At 46.3% G+C, this 14482-nt stretch overlaps 1 protein-coding gene across 3 annotated transcripts in view; it reads left to right on the top strand.

Annotated features, from left to right (window-relative positions):
- MDGA2 (MAM domain containing glycosylphosphatidylinositol anchor 2) overlaps positions 1-14482 on the top strand; it is a 353148-nt gene that overhangs the window by 147954 nt on the left and 190712 nt on the right. For all 3 annotated transcript variants that reach the window (XM_068166809.1, XM_068166808.1, XM_068166811.1), the window contains exon 3: positions 3438-3612. In XM_068166809.1, the coding sequence (XP_068022910.1) occupies positions 3438-3612 (175 nt within the window). The remainder of the gene's footprint in view (positions 1-3437; positions 3613-14482) is intronic.

Below are 14482 nucleotides of genomic sequence, written 5' to 3' on the forward strand. Positions count from 1 at the left end.
TCTTGTTAACATCCAGCCTAAACCTCCCCTGGTGCAGCTTGAGACTGTGTCCTCTTGTTCTGGTGCTGGTTGCCTGGGAGAAGAGACCAACCCCTGCCTGGCTACAACCTCCCTTCAGGTAGTTGTAGAGAGCAATAAGGTCTCCCCTGAGCCTCCTCTTCTCCAGGCTAAACAACCCCAGCTCCTTCAGCCTCTCCTCATAGGGCTGTGCTCCAAACCCCTCCCCAGTTCTGTTGCCCTTCTCTGGACACGTTCCAGCAAGTCAACATCTTTCCTGATATTTCACCACCTTGCAGCTATGGACTACCCCATCACCATGTGTCCTGCCTTGTGACAAATATGAAATGGATTCTGTTCCATAAGTTAATAGGAACTTGGCTTTGGTGTGGTAAAGCTGCAGAAATGCCTTTGCAATATTGGTAGCAAAGAAATCAATGTGAAATCTGAAGGGAAAATTCTGGCAAGTGTAGAAGTTGGGTTTGTTGCCACCTTTGGTCTTTTTGGAGTGAGTACTCTGTTCCTCCAAATCTGATTCCCATTGCTACATATTAACCTGTCTTCTGTCTTCAGACAGAATTCAGACAGGTGGAGTTCAAACCTGCTGGGTTTTTTAGTATCAATGTCATCTGAACATGGTGGGGGTTGGAAGGGACCTCTCTCTGAAGATCATCCAGTCTAAACCCCCATGCTAAAGCAGGATCTCTCACAGCACCTTGCCCAGCATCATGATGTTCTTCCCCAGAGAAGGAAACTCCACTACCTCACTGGGCAGCCTGCTCCAGGGTTCCAGCACCCTCACACCAAACAAGTTTCTCTTCCTGTTCAGATGGAACTTGCTGGGTTCCTGTTTGTGCCCATTACCCCTTGTCTTGTCACTGAGCACCACTGAAAAGGGCCCAGCCCATCCTGAAAACCTCCCCATAAGCGCTGATCAGATGCCCTGTAAGGCATCTCTTCTCCAGGCTAAAAAGCCCCAGGCTTTGCAGTCTTTCTTCCTCACAGAGATGCTCCAGGCTCCTCAGCACCTATTTAGCCTAGCCCTAGACTCTCCCCAATAATTCCATGTCTCTCTTGAACTGGGGAGCCCAGAACTGCATCCAGTGCTCCAGCTGTGCCCTCACTAGAGCAGAACATTTGAAATACATGTATCTGATAAAATCTTATTCTACAGCAGTCAGAAGCTGTGTTCCCAAATTATCCAGCAGCACATGGAGATGGATGATTTCAAAAGCCTTGGAGCCAAGAGTTTAGAATAGAAGAGCAGACAGCTTGAGGCTGGTAAATATAGCAGTGCCAATCGTGGCTCTCTCACATGCAGACCCAACGTTCTAGAGGTGCTGTTTGGCATCTTTGCTTCATCCCAGAGCAGCAGAACTGTGTGAGGGTTCTGCAGGTCACTTGGCAAGAGGGCAGAGCTGGTCAGGCACATGGATTTAACGAGACAGAAAGAGATGGAAATGGTTTTGATGTATTGTTTGTTGAAATTCCAGCCTCTGAAGCCCACACCTGCTCTGGTTTCAAGGGGAGAAGAAACTACTTAGGCTACAGCTGCTCATGAATTTTTCATTTTGTAGCCTTTTGTAGAAGATCCCTCCTGTCCAGGAGAAGTTTCTGATGAAAGGAAGGTTGACCTCTGCCAATCTTGTGCTCTTGTGCAAGTTACTGGGACCTGGACCCAGGTGTGAGTCAAGCCTGGGAATAGTGTAGCTCAAGTGTCTCTGCACTCTGGGGGAATAACCTCCAGCCAGCCAAGGCTGGATTTGTTCCAGGGGAAGTTTAGGTTGGAAACTGTGTACTGAGAGTAGTCAGACATTGGAACAGGCTGCCCAGGGAGGTGGTGGAGTCACCATCCCTGGAGATGTTCAAATAATGTGAAGACATGGTACTTTGGGACATGCTTTAATGAGCATGGTGTTGTTGGATTGATGGTTAGACTTGATGATATTAGAAGACTTTTCCAACTGAAACAATTCTATGAAGGCTATCTTGGTGCCCTCCAGCAGCCACCCAGCTCATACATGGGACATTTCTTTGTGTATGGGACAAAGCTAGAAGCACGTGTCCAGATCATGCTTGGCAGTTGGTTTAGTGGCAGGCATGGTAGCACTGGGTTAACAAGTTGGACTTAGTGGGTTTAGTGTTTTTTTTGCAACCAAAATTATTCTATGATAGCTTAGCCAACTGAGTCCTGCAGGCAAGGAATTTTGTCATCAAGTATGGGTGTTAGCAATAGGGGTAGCCACCTTGGTGCAGCTGTTGGATGTAGTGGGTTGTTACTGGAATTTTTATGGGTCTGGAATTAGGAAGTTCCCTTTTAAAAGTCTTTGTTGTGGTTTTGAATAACTTGATCATTTGACTGAACTTTAATGCTGCTCAAAGATGCTCCATCAGTTGTTTTGAAAATGTTTTCCAATGTGTCCTTGTTTTCCATGAGCATTATTTTAGCACAAGAAAGACAGGGACCTGTAAGAATGAGTCTACAGAAGGCCAAAAAATGGTCCAAGGGCTGGAAGTCCCCTGCTGTGAGGACAGGCTGAGAGAGCTGGGGTTGTTCAGCCTGGAGAAGGCTCCAAGGAGACCTTCTGGTTGCCTTTCAGGACTTAAAAAAAGATGGAGAAGAACTTCATACCTGGGCCTGTTGTGACAGGACAAGGGGTGATGGTTTGAACTAAAAGAGAGATATTCAGACTGGAGAGAAGGAAGACATTTTTGATGCTGAATGTGGTGAGTCACTGTCATAGGTTATCCAGAGAGGTAGTAGATGCCCCATCCCTGGAACCATTCCAGGTCAGGTTGTTTGGGGCTTTTAACAACCTACTCTAGTTTCATATGTCCCTGCTGACTGCAGTGGGATTGGACTAGATGACCTTTAAGGGTCCCTTCCAACCTAAGCCATCTGATCATTCTGTGATGCAATGAAACCTCTCCATGTTCAGTACACCTGCTTACTCTGGTGAGTTCTTCATGTTGCTGTTCAGACAGGATTTTTTGGCAGCCATTCCACCTGTGTGTCACTGTCAGTGCTCTGATTTGTTCTTCATATTTCTACTACTGACATTTCATTTTTTGTGGAGTGTTTCCATCAAAAGCAATGAATTATATATAAGAGAAGGTGGAGTCACCATCCCTGGTGGTGTTCAAGAGATGTGTGGACATGGCACTTTGGGACATGGTTTAATTAAAGGCCGTTTTGGTGTTGGGTTGATGGTTGGACTCGATGATCTCAGAGGTCTTTTCCAACCAAAACAATTCTTTGGCTATGATTCTAAGTGCAAGATTTGCTCTTCTGGAGGAAGTGTTTGATTATAAATGTGATGTAATAAGTTTTCTGCAGAAGTTCTGGCCGCCACAGATGTTTTTCTCAGTTTTCTGAAGATGTCTGCACTCTCCTCCTTTCTAGTGACTTAAAGTAACAGTCTTTTTTGGTCCTTGCTCAGATCAGGTGGACCAAAACAGCAGGAAGTGCCTCTGACAGATTTCAAGATTCCAGTGTCTTCAATGAAACCTTGAGGATATCCAACATCCAGAGACACCAGGGAGGACGCTACTACTGCAAGGCTGAGAACGGTTTGGGTTCACCAGCCATCAAGTCGATACGAGTGGACGTGTACTGTGAGTATACCTCTTGAGAAGCTCTTACTATGCCTTTTATTAGCTCCTTAACAATATTTGGTGTTACAACAATTGGCCAGCTCTTTGTGAACTCTTATTTTAACCAGAATTTCAGGGCAGAATCTGTAGCTGTTGGGACTGTTCGTGGTCAGAAGCCCTGTGGCTGCTTGCGGTGAAGTCTGGGGCATGTGGAAATGTCTTTAAGTAATTTAAAGTCACAAGGTTTTGATAAGGAAGATAGATGCTCTGTTGAGTTTTGGGCCCCTCACTCCAAGAAGGACATTGAGATGCTGGAGTGTGTCCAGAGAAGGACAACAAAACTGGGGAAGTATCTAGACAACAGATCTGGTGACGAGCAACTGAGGCAAGTGGGCATGTTCAGCCTGGAGAAAAGGAGGCCAAGGGGAGACCTTCTGGTTCTCTACAGTTTATTGAAAGGAGGTTGGAACCAGATGAGGGTTGGTCTGTCTTCCCATGGAACAACTGACAAGACAAAAGGAAATGGCCCCAAGTTGCACTGGGGGAGGTTTACTTTGGACATGAGGAACAATTTCTTCCCTAAAAGGGTTGTCAAGGCCTGGACCAAGCTACCCAGGGCAGTGGTGGAGTCCCCATCACTGGAGAGATTGAAAAGCTGTGTAGATATGGTGCTGAGGGACATGATTTAGTGGTGACCTGGCAGTGCTGAGTTAACAGTTCCACTCAATGATCTTGAAGGTTTCTTCTTCTTCTTAGAGGACACAGTCTCAAGCTGTGCCAGGGGAAGTTTAGGCTTGAGGTGAGGGGAAAGTTCTTCACAGAGAGAGTTGTTAACCATTGGAATGTGCTGCCCAGGGAGGTGGTGGAGTCACCATCCCTGGAGGTGTTCAAGGGGGGGATTGGATGTGGCACTTGGTGCCATGGTTTAGTCATGAGCTCTGTGTTGACAGGTTGGACTTGATGATCTTTGAGGTCTCTTCCAACCTTGGTGATTCTGTGATTCTGTGACTGTGGCTTTCCCAGTAAGCTCTTGAGTTCTCCATGCACACAGAGCTACTGAAAGCATTTTGTAGGTCAGTCCTATGTAGATGTTCAATAAGAACACCAAGAACAAACAAATGTCTCTTATTTTGGATGCTCTTGAAGCAGTTTCCTCTTACCCAGCTTCTGTTTATTAGACTCTTCTTAATTTGATACTGTTCTGCATGACATCTGGTCACCAAGGTAGAATAAATATACACTTGAAGGAGGACTACTCACTGGTTGAGGAATTATCTGGATGGTAGCACTGAGAGTTGTGGTCAATGGCTCAGTTTACAAACAGAGACCAGCCTTACCAGCAGGATGAGGGAGGTGATTTTCCTCTTCTACTCAGCTCTGGTGAGACCTCACCTGGGGTATTGTATCCAGTTCTGTCACCCGCAACATGAGAAACTGTTGGAGAAGGTCCAGAGGAGGCCATGAAGATGACCAGAGGGCTGGACCACCTCCCCTATGGGGGCAGAAAGTGGGAGTTAGGTCTGTTCAGCCTGGAGAAGACTCCAAGGAGACCTTAGAGCAGCCTTCTAGTACCTGAAGGGGAGTACAAGAAACATGAGGAGGGACTTTTTAAAACGGCTTGTAGTGGTATAATGAGGGGCAACGGCTTTGAGCTGGAAAAGGGGAAATTTAGATGGAAAGTTAGGAAGAAATTTTTTACCATGAGTGTGGTGAGACACTGGAAGAGGTTGCCCAGGCAGATTGTGGATGCCTTCTCCCTGGAGGTGTTCAAGGCCAGGCTAGATGAGGTCTTGGGCAACATGTTCCAGTGGAAGGTGTCCCTACTCATGGCAGGGAAGTGGAACTAGATGATGTTTATAGTCCCTTCCAACCCAAACAATTCTATGAATCTATGATCTGACCAGGAAGAGTTGAGAAAGATTGGTTTGAAATGCTGATACTGATTGAGTTTCATTCATTTTCCTTCTGGAATGTCTATCCATGTATCCTATTTTGTTTTGCTATTAATATGTGTTCTTGGATTTGCTGCCTGGGATTTATTATGGGTTTAATTTGGGTTCTTGCATCTTCTGATCCTTCTTATTATACTCAAATACAGCTGATGTCCTTCTGGGAGACGACGAACTTCAGGTTGCAGTTGTGATTAAATCCTAGGTGTCTACTCTTCATCTGCAGGCTGGATATTTCACTGGGTATTTTCATCTGTTAATGAACAAATATTTGCAGGCAGAGAGTAGCGTTGTGGTACACCTAGGTGCCAGCAAATATTGGATCTAGCTTTGAGAAAGGCTGGGGTCGGGGGCAAGCCTTTACCCAACAATTGAGGTAACTGTCAAAACCAACATGGGGACACCAGATGTAGTCCCTTTTGAAAACTAACCTTTAACATTAGAGCAAGAAATAAATGGTTTAAATTCTTTATTAATTGAATTATTATTGAAAATCACACGTATCTTTAAAGAAACAAGGAAAATATTTATAATTCTTAAAAATGAGATGGGGAAATATTAAGGCTCAGGCCTTGGCTGGCCCCCAGAGGAGTGCTAGAATTTCCATGAACCCCTCTACCTGCCCAAAGGGAAGACAAAGGGAAGAAGGGAGAGAGACTGTGGGGGTGGGAATGTAACTCAGCCAGCTGGGATGGAAGGAACAATCCCATGGTATAGAGACACTGAGATGTAAAGCAAGAGCCAACCCAAGCCCTGATGGCAATGGTGGCACTGCTGATGCTGAGGACAGGCACTGGACAAGTCCCAGACTGGCCTCGGGAGAATATAGGACCCAAGCTCAGAAGCTGAAGTCTGGAACTGGATTTATTAACACAGGGATCAGAGTTGGAAGGCAGAAAGGACAGAGCCCTCCTGGGACAGCAGCCAGGAAAGAAGAGGCTTGACTCTGGGGATCCCTCAGCTTGCTCCTGAAGATGTCATCCATGGTTTGCAATTCCTTGTTGGGTGGTTGAGGGTCACCTGTCCTGTCCATTCCTCCCCACAGGTGCCACTTCTGCTTTCCTGCCCGTCAAGGTGGGGCACAAGGAGTGGCAGTACCCTTGGTGTACAGAGGAGGAAGTCTCAGGCAGAGCCTATATGCATCCCAGCCCTTGGGAGGTACTCTCCACAACAGATTCTCTTAGCTAGAAGCAGCCCCAGCCTGTGCAAACCTACCCTGACCTTCAGAAAGTGTCTCAGTGAGCAGAGACTGAGCTGAGAACTCACAGCACTGACCAGAATCAGTTCTCTTTTAGCTCAGACAAGGATGACAAAATCCATTTGCCAGCATCTTGAATTGCAAAGATAAAGGAGAAAATGATATTAAAGCTGTGGTCCACATTAGCTTTGGATCCAGAGCACTTCCAAAGAGATGATTTAAGTCTTCAACCTCTAATTTAACATTTGAAGAGGCCCTGTATGCATATAGCTAGAAAATGAATGGTTGAACAAAATCCACAGAAACCCTTTGTTTCCTCATTCATCTCCATTATTGACTTGCTGGCTGCTTGGGCATTTTAATATCAACATTTGGATGGGAAATCTCACTCTCCAGTAATTTTCTGGGTTTCATTTTCCAGTTAGCTCTGGCATTCAGCAGCTCTTGGAGCCACATTTGCAGCCACTGCAATAATTAATTATACAGATAAAAGTGGCAAACGAGCCAGAGTGTTGGGCTGTGGGAGAGGAGAGGAGGTGGATACATTATCTTTATGGACCTTCTGCAGTCTGGAAAGTGCTTTTAGTCTTCTTTTTGCAGGAAGACTCCATCAGAATGTGCCAGATGCTCTGCATGGATCTACATGTGTTAGGTGGGACTAGATGACCTTAAAAGGTCCCTTCCAACACAAAACTGGTTAGGCCAGGCCTTGAGACGTGTGTCCAGTTCTGGGCCCCTCAGTTTAGGAAAGATGTTGACTTGCTGGAACATGTCCAGAGAAGGGCAACAAAGTTGGTGAGGGGCTTGGAACACAAGCCCTATGAGGAGAGGATGAGGGAGCTGGGGTTGCTTAGCCTGGAGAAGAGGAGGCTCAGAAGAGACATTATTGCTCTCTGCAACTACCTGAAGGGAGGTTGCAGACAGGTGGAGGTTGGTCTCTTCTCCCAGGCAACCAGCACCAGAACAAGAGGACATAGTCTCAAGCTGCACCAGGGGAAGTTTAGGCTCGAGGTGAGGAGAAAGTTCTTCACAGAGAGAATTGTTAGCCATTGGAATGTGCTGCCCAGGGAGGTGGTGGAGTCACCATCCCTGGAGGTGTTCAAGAAGGGATTGGATGTGGCAATTGGTGCCATGGTTTAGTCATGAGGTCTGTGGTGACAGGTTGGACTTGATGATCTTTAAGGTCTCTTCCAACCTTGGTGATTCTGTGATTCAATGATCCAAACAGTTCCAGGATTCTGTGAAATCTCAGAATACTAGGGGTCCAGAGGAGGCCACCAAGATTATGAGAGGGCTGGAGAATCTCTCCTACGAGGACAGACTTGAGGGAATTGAGGTTGTTCAGCCTGGAGAAGAAAAGGCTCTGGAAAGACCTTAGATTGTCCTTTTGCAGGAAAGCTGGAGAAGGACTTTTCTCAAGTGCATTTGATGATAGGACAAGACACAATGTTTTGAAACTAGGGCAGGGTAGATTTAGATTGGCTGTTAGGAAGAAGTTCTTTGCTATGAGGCCGGTGACACACTGGAACAGGTTGCCCATGGGTGCCTCATCCCTGGGAGTGTTTAACACCAGGCTGGGTGAGGCTTTGGGCAACCTGATATAATAGGAAGTGTCCCTGCCCATTGCAGAGGGGGTCGGAACTAGATGATCGTTAAGGTCCCTCCCAACACAAGCCATTTTAGGATTATCACTCTCATGATCTCAGATGACTTTGTCTAAATCTTATGACCTTGGTATTCAAAAGATGCTTGTTTTATCCTCTGCAAAGAAGATCTAACTAAAGCTCTTGTGTGGCTGCACAGTGTTCACAGAAACCTGTCTGTAGTAGGTTTAACTCCTTAGCTGTGTTCCTTACCTGTGAACATACTTGTGAATTGCCTGGGGTTTTGTTTGACTTCTTGGAGCAGAAAACAATGCTATGTGCTGAAGCAGCTTATAATTGAGACTATGAGCCAAAGAGTTTTAAGAAAGAAGTAAATCAGAATTACAGGGTATATGAAAACCACAGAACTAGGGGCTGGAAGGGACCAGTTTGTGATCATTACTACTTCTTGTGTTGCTGGGCACCACTGATAAGAGTCTGGCTCCTCATACCCTACAAAGGTCTTTTGGCTCTTTCCGAGCATTGAGAAGATCCCCTCTCAGGCTGCTCTTCTTCAGGCTCAAAAGCCCCAAATAATTGAATTTTAGAAATGGTGTTGAGGGGGTAAAAGGTGGATCAGTGTTGCAAAAGTCCTTGTTTCATCTACAGAGACTCCTGGATAGAGCAAAGAGACCAGTCTTGCTCCTGGGCAGGCAAAGAGCTTCCTTCAAACCTATCACAACTCTTATTCCTTTTCATTGCTTAGCTTGGAGAAGAGGAGACTCAGGGGTGACCTTATTGCTCTCTACAACTACCTTAAGGGAGGTTGTAGACAGGCAAAGGTTGGTCTCCTCCCAGGCAACCAGTACCAGAATAAGAGGACACAGTCTCAGGCTGCACCAGGGGAGGTTTAGGCTGGAGGTTAGGAGGAACTTTTACACAGAGAGAGTGATTGCCCATTGGATGGGCTGCCCAGGGAGGTGGTGGAGTCACCATCACTGGAGGTGTTCAGGAGGAGACTTGATAGGATGCTTGGTTGCATGGTTTAGTTGATTAGGTGGTGTTGGATGATAGGTTGGACGTGATGATCTTGAAGGTGTCTTCCAACCCATTCTATTCTATTCTATTCTATTCTATTCCATTCCATTCCATTCCATTCCATTCCATTCCATTCCATTCCATTCCATTCCATTCCATTCCATAGCACAAGTCTTGTGAGGAGCAGTTGAGGAAAAAGTAGTTGTTCAGTCTGGATGAAAAGGAGGCTAAGGGGAGACCTTCTGGCTGTCTACAACACTCTGAAAGGAGATTAGAGCCAGGTGCAAGTTGATCTCTTCTCCCAAGGATTAAATAGTCAGACAAGAGGAAAAGTCCTCAAGTTGCCTAAGGGGAGGTATAGGCTGGACATGATGAACAATTTCTTCCCTGAAGAAGTTGTCAAGGCCTGTTCCTGGCTGCCAAGGGCAGTGGTGGATTCCCCATTCCTGGAGAGGTTTCACAGCTGTGGATACTTGGTGCTGAGGAGCATGGTTTAGTGGTGATCTTGCAGTGTTGTATTTATGGTTGGATTTGATGATCTTATAGTTTTCTTTCAACTGAAGTGATTCTATGATTATTTTCTAATTTATTTTATAAAGATCTCCTTTTTGCTTTCTGGAGGGATACAACTATGATAAAGAGTAAGGTAACTGGTAAGAATCTCTTCTGTAGGAGAAAACTTTCTGCTCTTACTTCATGTCTCAAGAACACATTTCTTTTTTCTCTCACACCTTGGGTTGAAGATCCTCTTCTCTCACATTTAATTAAGACCAACACACTGGGTCCCCATGGCAGTATATTCTCTGGAGGGAGGTTTCCAGTCTTGCTGAGCTACCAGGAGAAGAAACTGCCTCTTATCCATCCAAGCTGAATTCATCCTAGACTTGAACTCTTTTTCTTCTTTCTCTGGAAGTATCTCTTTAAAGTACATCTCATCTTTCCTCTTTGAAGAAAAAGCTTTTGTACTTGACTCCTAGGAAGATTTTTGTTTGACCTAGGGAGGACACTTTCTCATTTTATAAGGCAGGAAACTTCTGGTAGAAATTAAGTATTTTTCTTTAAAGAAGCAGAGCTCCTACAATAAATCTTTTCTACTTCTTCCTGAAAGAGAACATACAAGAATTTGTAACACACACACACACAAAAGTAAAAACTGCTTCAGCAGTTCCCCCCCACCCCCCTTGCATCATGAATTGCTTCATTGCTTTGTTTGAGACCACATGTGGAATACTGGGTCCAGTTCTGGGCTCCTCAGTTCAAGAGAGACAGGGAACTATTGGAGAGGGTCCAGTGGAGGCTACAAAGATGCTGAGGGGCCTGGAGCATCTCTGTGAGGAAGAAAGGCTGAGAGACCTGGGGCTGTTGAGCCTGGAGAAGAGCAGCCTGAGAAGGGTTTCATAGTTTCATAGTTTCATTCAGGGTCAGAAGGGACCACAAGGATCATCTAGTTCCAACCCCCCTCCCATGGGCAGGGACACCCCACACTAGATCAGGCTGGCCAGAGCCTCATCCAGCCTGCTCTTAAACACCCCCAGGGACGGGGCCTCGACCACCTCCCTGGACAACCCATTCCAGGGTCTCACCACTGTCATGGTGAAGAACCTCCTCCTCACATCTAGCCTGAATCTCCCCACCTCTAGCTTCATTCCATTCCCCCTAGTCCTATCACTACCTGAGATCCTGAGAAGTCCTTCCCCAGCCAAGGCTCAGCAAGAACTAAGGGGCAGGGGCCAAGAGGATGAAGCCAGGATCTTGTCAGCAGTGCCCAGGGACAGGACAAGGGGCAGTGGGCACAAACTGAAACTCAGGAGGTTCCATCTAAAGATGAGGAAAAACTTGTTTGCTGTGAGGATGCTGGAGCCCTGGAGCAGTCGGCCCAGAGAGGCTGTGGAATTTATTTCCCTGGAGAGATTCCAAATCCAGCTGGATATTGTGGTCCTGGGCAAGCTGCTCTGGGGGACCCTGCTTGAGCAGTGGTGTTGGACTAGAAGGTCCCCTTTCAGGGTTCTCTTCTCCAGGCTCAACAGCCCCAGGACTGTCAACTTTTCCTCCTCACAGAGATCCTTCAGTCTTCTCAGCATCATCTTACCCCTACCCTAGACTCTCTCCAATAGTACCCTCCTCCTCTTGAACTGGAGAACCCAGAACTGGATACAGTACTCCAGATATTGCCTTACTGGGGCAGAGTAGAGGGGGAGGAGAATCTCCCTCAACCTTCTGGTCACACTCTTCTCCATGCACCCCTGGAGTGCATGAAGAAGCCTTTTCTGCAACAAGAGCACAGTGCTGACTCATGGTGACCTTCTTATCCATCAGCATTTGCAGAACTCATTAAAACAAATTTTTAAGCAGGTTAAATTGATAAAGTAAATTAAACTCATGGGTGTTGTTGGAAATGGGACCTGCAGATGTGCCCACAGAACTAGTAATGTGGGCTTGCTTGTGTAAAGCAATGCATCTGATGATGAAGTTGAAGTGTTGGGATCAGTAAAGGGAATTAGCTGGAATTGCCAGCTTCTCCTCACATGTCCTTCACAGCTTCCTCCAGTTCACCACAGCCCTAAGAAGCTGGATTTAAACTTGCAGGGATGAGGAGGGAGGTGATGCTTTCTCTCAGAGTGCTATTTTTAGCTGGATGAGATAATTGACTGCTCTTCTTGAATGATAAGAAGGTTGCTCTTCCATTGCTTCCTCTTACGCTGCTAGTATATGGCCAAGTCATTCTGATTCTGGGAAGCAATGAGTGTGGGAAGTTTATACGGAAAAATAGTCAAAACTGGGCTCTTTCATTCTACTTTTACTAAATCTACTTTTTACTAAATCTACTTTTACTAAGACAGGGAGGATTTATAGGAAGGGGCTATTGGGTATGGACATTCAACACCGATGGTAAAAGTGAATACTGAAGATAGTGCTTTCTGTTGAGTTTTGAAGTACCTCCTTAGATTATTGATGTGTTTCAATCTTCCAGCATCCCATGTGTTCCAGTTCTCATCAAAAAACAATAAATTGCATGGTGGGGGTTGGAAGGGACCTTTGGAGATCATCTAATCCAACACCACTGTTAAAGCAGAGTCACCCACAGCAGTTTGCCCAGCATTGCCATGTCCAGGTGACTTTGGAATCTCTCCAGAGAGAGACTCCACAACATCTCTGGGCAGCCCTCACAGCAAACAAGTTTCTCCTCCTGTTCAGATTAAACCTTCTGGGTTCCAGTTTGTGCCTCTTGCCCCTTGTCCTCTCACTGGGCACCACTGAGAATAGACTGACCACACATTCCCACATATTTGTAGTGCATAGTTTCTGCTTCTTCATAGAATGATAGAAGGCATTGGGTTGGAAGAGACCTTTAAAGGGTATCTAGGTTCTATCATATGACATCATCTCGAGGTGAGGAGAAAGTTCTTCACAGAGAGAGTCGTTAGCCATTGGAATGTGCTGCCCAGGGAGGTGGTGGAGTCACCGTCCCTGGAGGGGTTCAAGAGGGGATTGAACGTGGCACTTGGTGCCATGGTCTAGTCATGAGGTCTGTGGTGACAGGTTGGACTTGATGATCTTTGAGGTCTCTTCCAACCTTGGTGATTCTGTGATCATAATTCTAGGTTCTGTTGGTCCTCTGGCCACAATTAAGATGCAATGCAATGTACTTCAGCATCTTCATTATCGTTGCTGCTGCCTGTTTGACACGTTTGCCTGGTGCTGCCTGCACCAAATTGTGTTCTTACAGCAGTGACATTTTTAATTCCCATCTCTGGTATCTTCCAAAATTCAGTGATATGTTATTTGATCTTCTGGTAGATTTGTTTTTCTATTTCTTGTGTAGGACGATGGAGATTGGGAATCAATACGGCTGACCAATGTGATCGAGTATTGTTCCTTTATTGTTCCAGCATTGCAGGCCGATGGTGCAGGCCTGAGGTGCAGGCCTATGGAGCAGGCCTGTAGTGCAAGTATAGCACTGTAAAGTGTAGAAGAAACAGGAGACAGGAAAGGCAGAAGTGCGTAGCAAGGCAACTGCTACAACTTATATAAACTCGGAGAGCCTCGTTGGCATGGCTCCACTGGTTCCCTATGAGTGACCACACATTGCACTATTACAGATTATTGGTCCAACTACTAATGACACGAGGTTCTTGATGCAGGTGCATGTCCTGTTGTCCCAAGATAACTGTCCATGTTTATAGCTACCAGTGTCTTGTTTTAGTTACATGCTGCAGGCACAGCACTGTTTTGCTCCACTGCTAGCTAACTCTGCACTTATGCTGAGCATGGCCTGCCACCATGTCAGGCTCTAGGCCTGCACTGCCAGATTGCTCACACTGCTCGTCTCTGGCATTGCCACATTTCATGTTTTTTAAATTTTTTGGCCTTTCATTCATTAGAAGGCCAGTGACAGGCTGAAATCTTTGTTCACATGAATAGAATAGGATAGAATAGAATAAACCAGGTTGGAAGAGACCTGTATGATCATCGCATCCAACTTATTATCCAACACCATCTAATCAACTAAACCACGCAACCAAGCACCCCATCAAGCCTCCTCCTAAACACCTCCAATGATGGTGACTTCACCACCTCCCTGGGCAGCACATTCCAGTGGCTAACAACTCTCTCTGTGTAGAATTTCTTCCTAACCTCCAGCCTAAACCTCCCCTGGCACAGCTTGAGACTGTGTCGTCTTGTTCTGGTGCTGGTTGCCTGGGAGAAGAGACCAACCTCCGCCTGTCTGCAACCTCCCTTCAGGTAGTTGCAGAGAGCAATAAGGTCTCCCCTGAGCCTCCTCTTCTCCAGGCTAAGAAACCCCAGCTCCCTCAGCCTCTCCTCATAGAGCTTGTGCTCCAAACCCCTCACCAACTTTGTTGCCCTTCTCTGGACACATTCCAGCAAGTCAACATCTTTCCTAAACTGAGGGGCCCAGAACTGGACACAGGACTCAAGGGGTGGCTTAACCAGTGCTGAGTACAGGGGCAGAATGACCTCCCTGCTCCTGCTGGCCACACTGTTCCTGATGCAGGCCAGGATGCCATTGGCCTTCGTGGCCGCCTGGGCACACTGCAGGCTCATGTTCAGCCTACCATCGACCAGTACCCCCAGGTCCCTCAGAGAGGTCCCTCTCTGCCTGG

Source organism: Melanerpes formicivorus, unplaced genomic scaffold (genome assembly GCF_026170545.1).
Source record: "Melanerpes formicivorus ecotype bairdi unplaced genomic scaffold, bMelFor1.0.p_v2 SCAF_107, whole genome shotgun sequence".
Classification (NCBI taxonomy): Eukaryota; Metazoa; Chordata; class Aves; order Piciformes; family Picidae; genus Melanerpes; species Melanerpes formicivorus.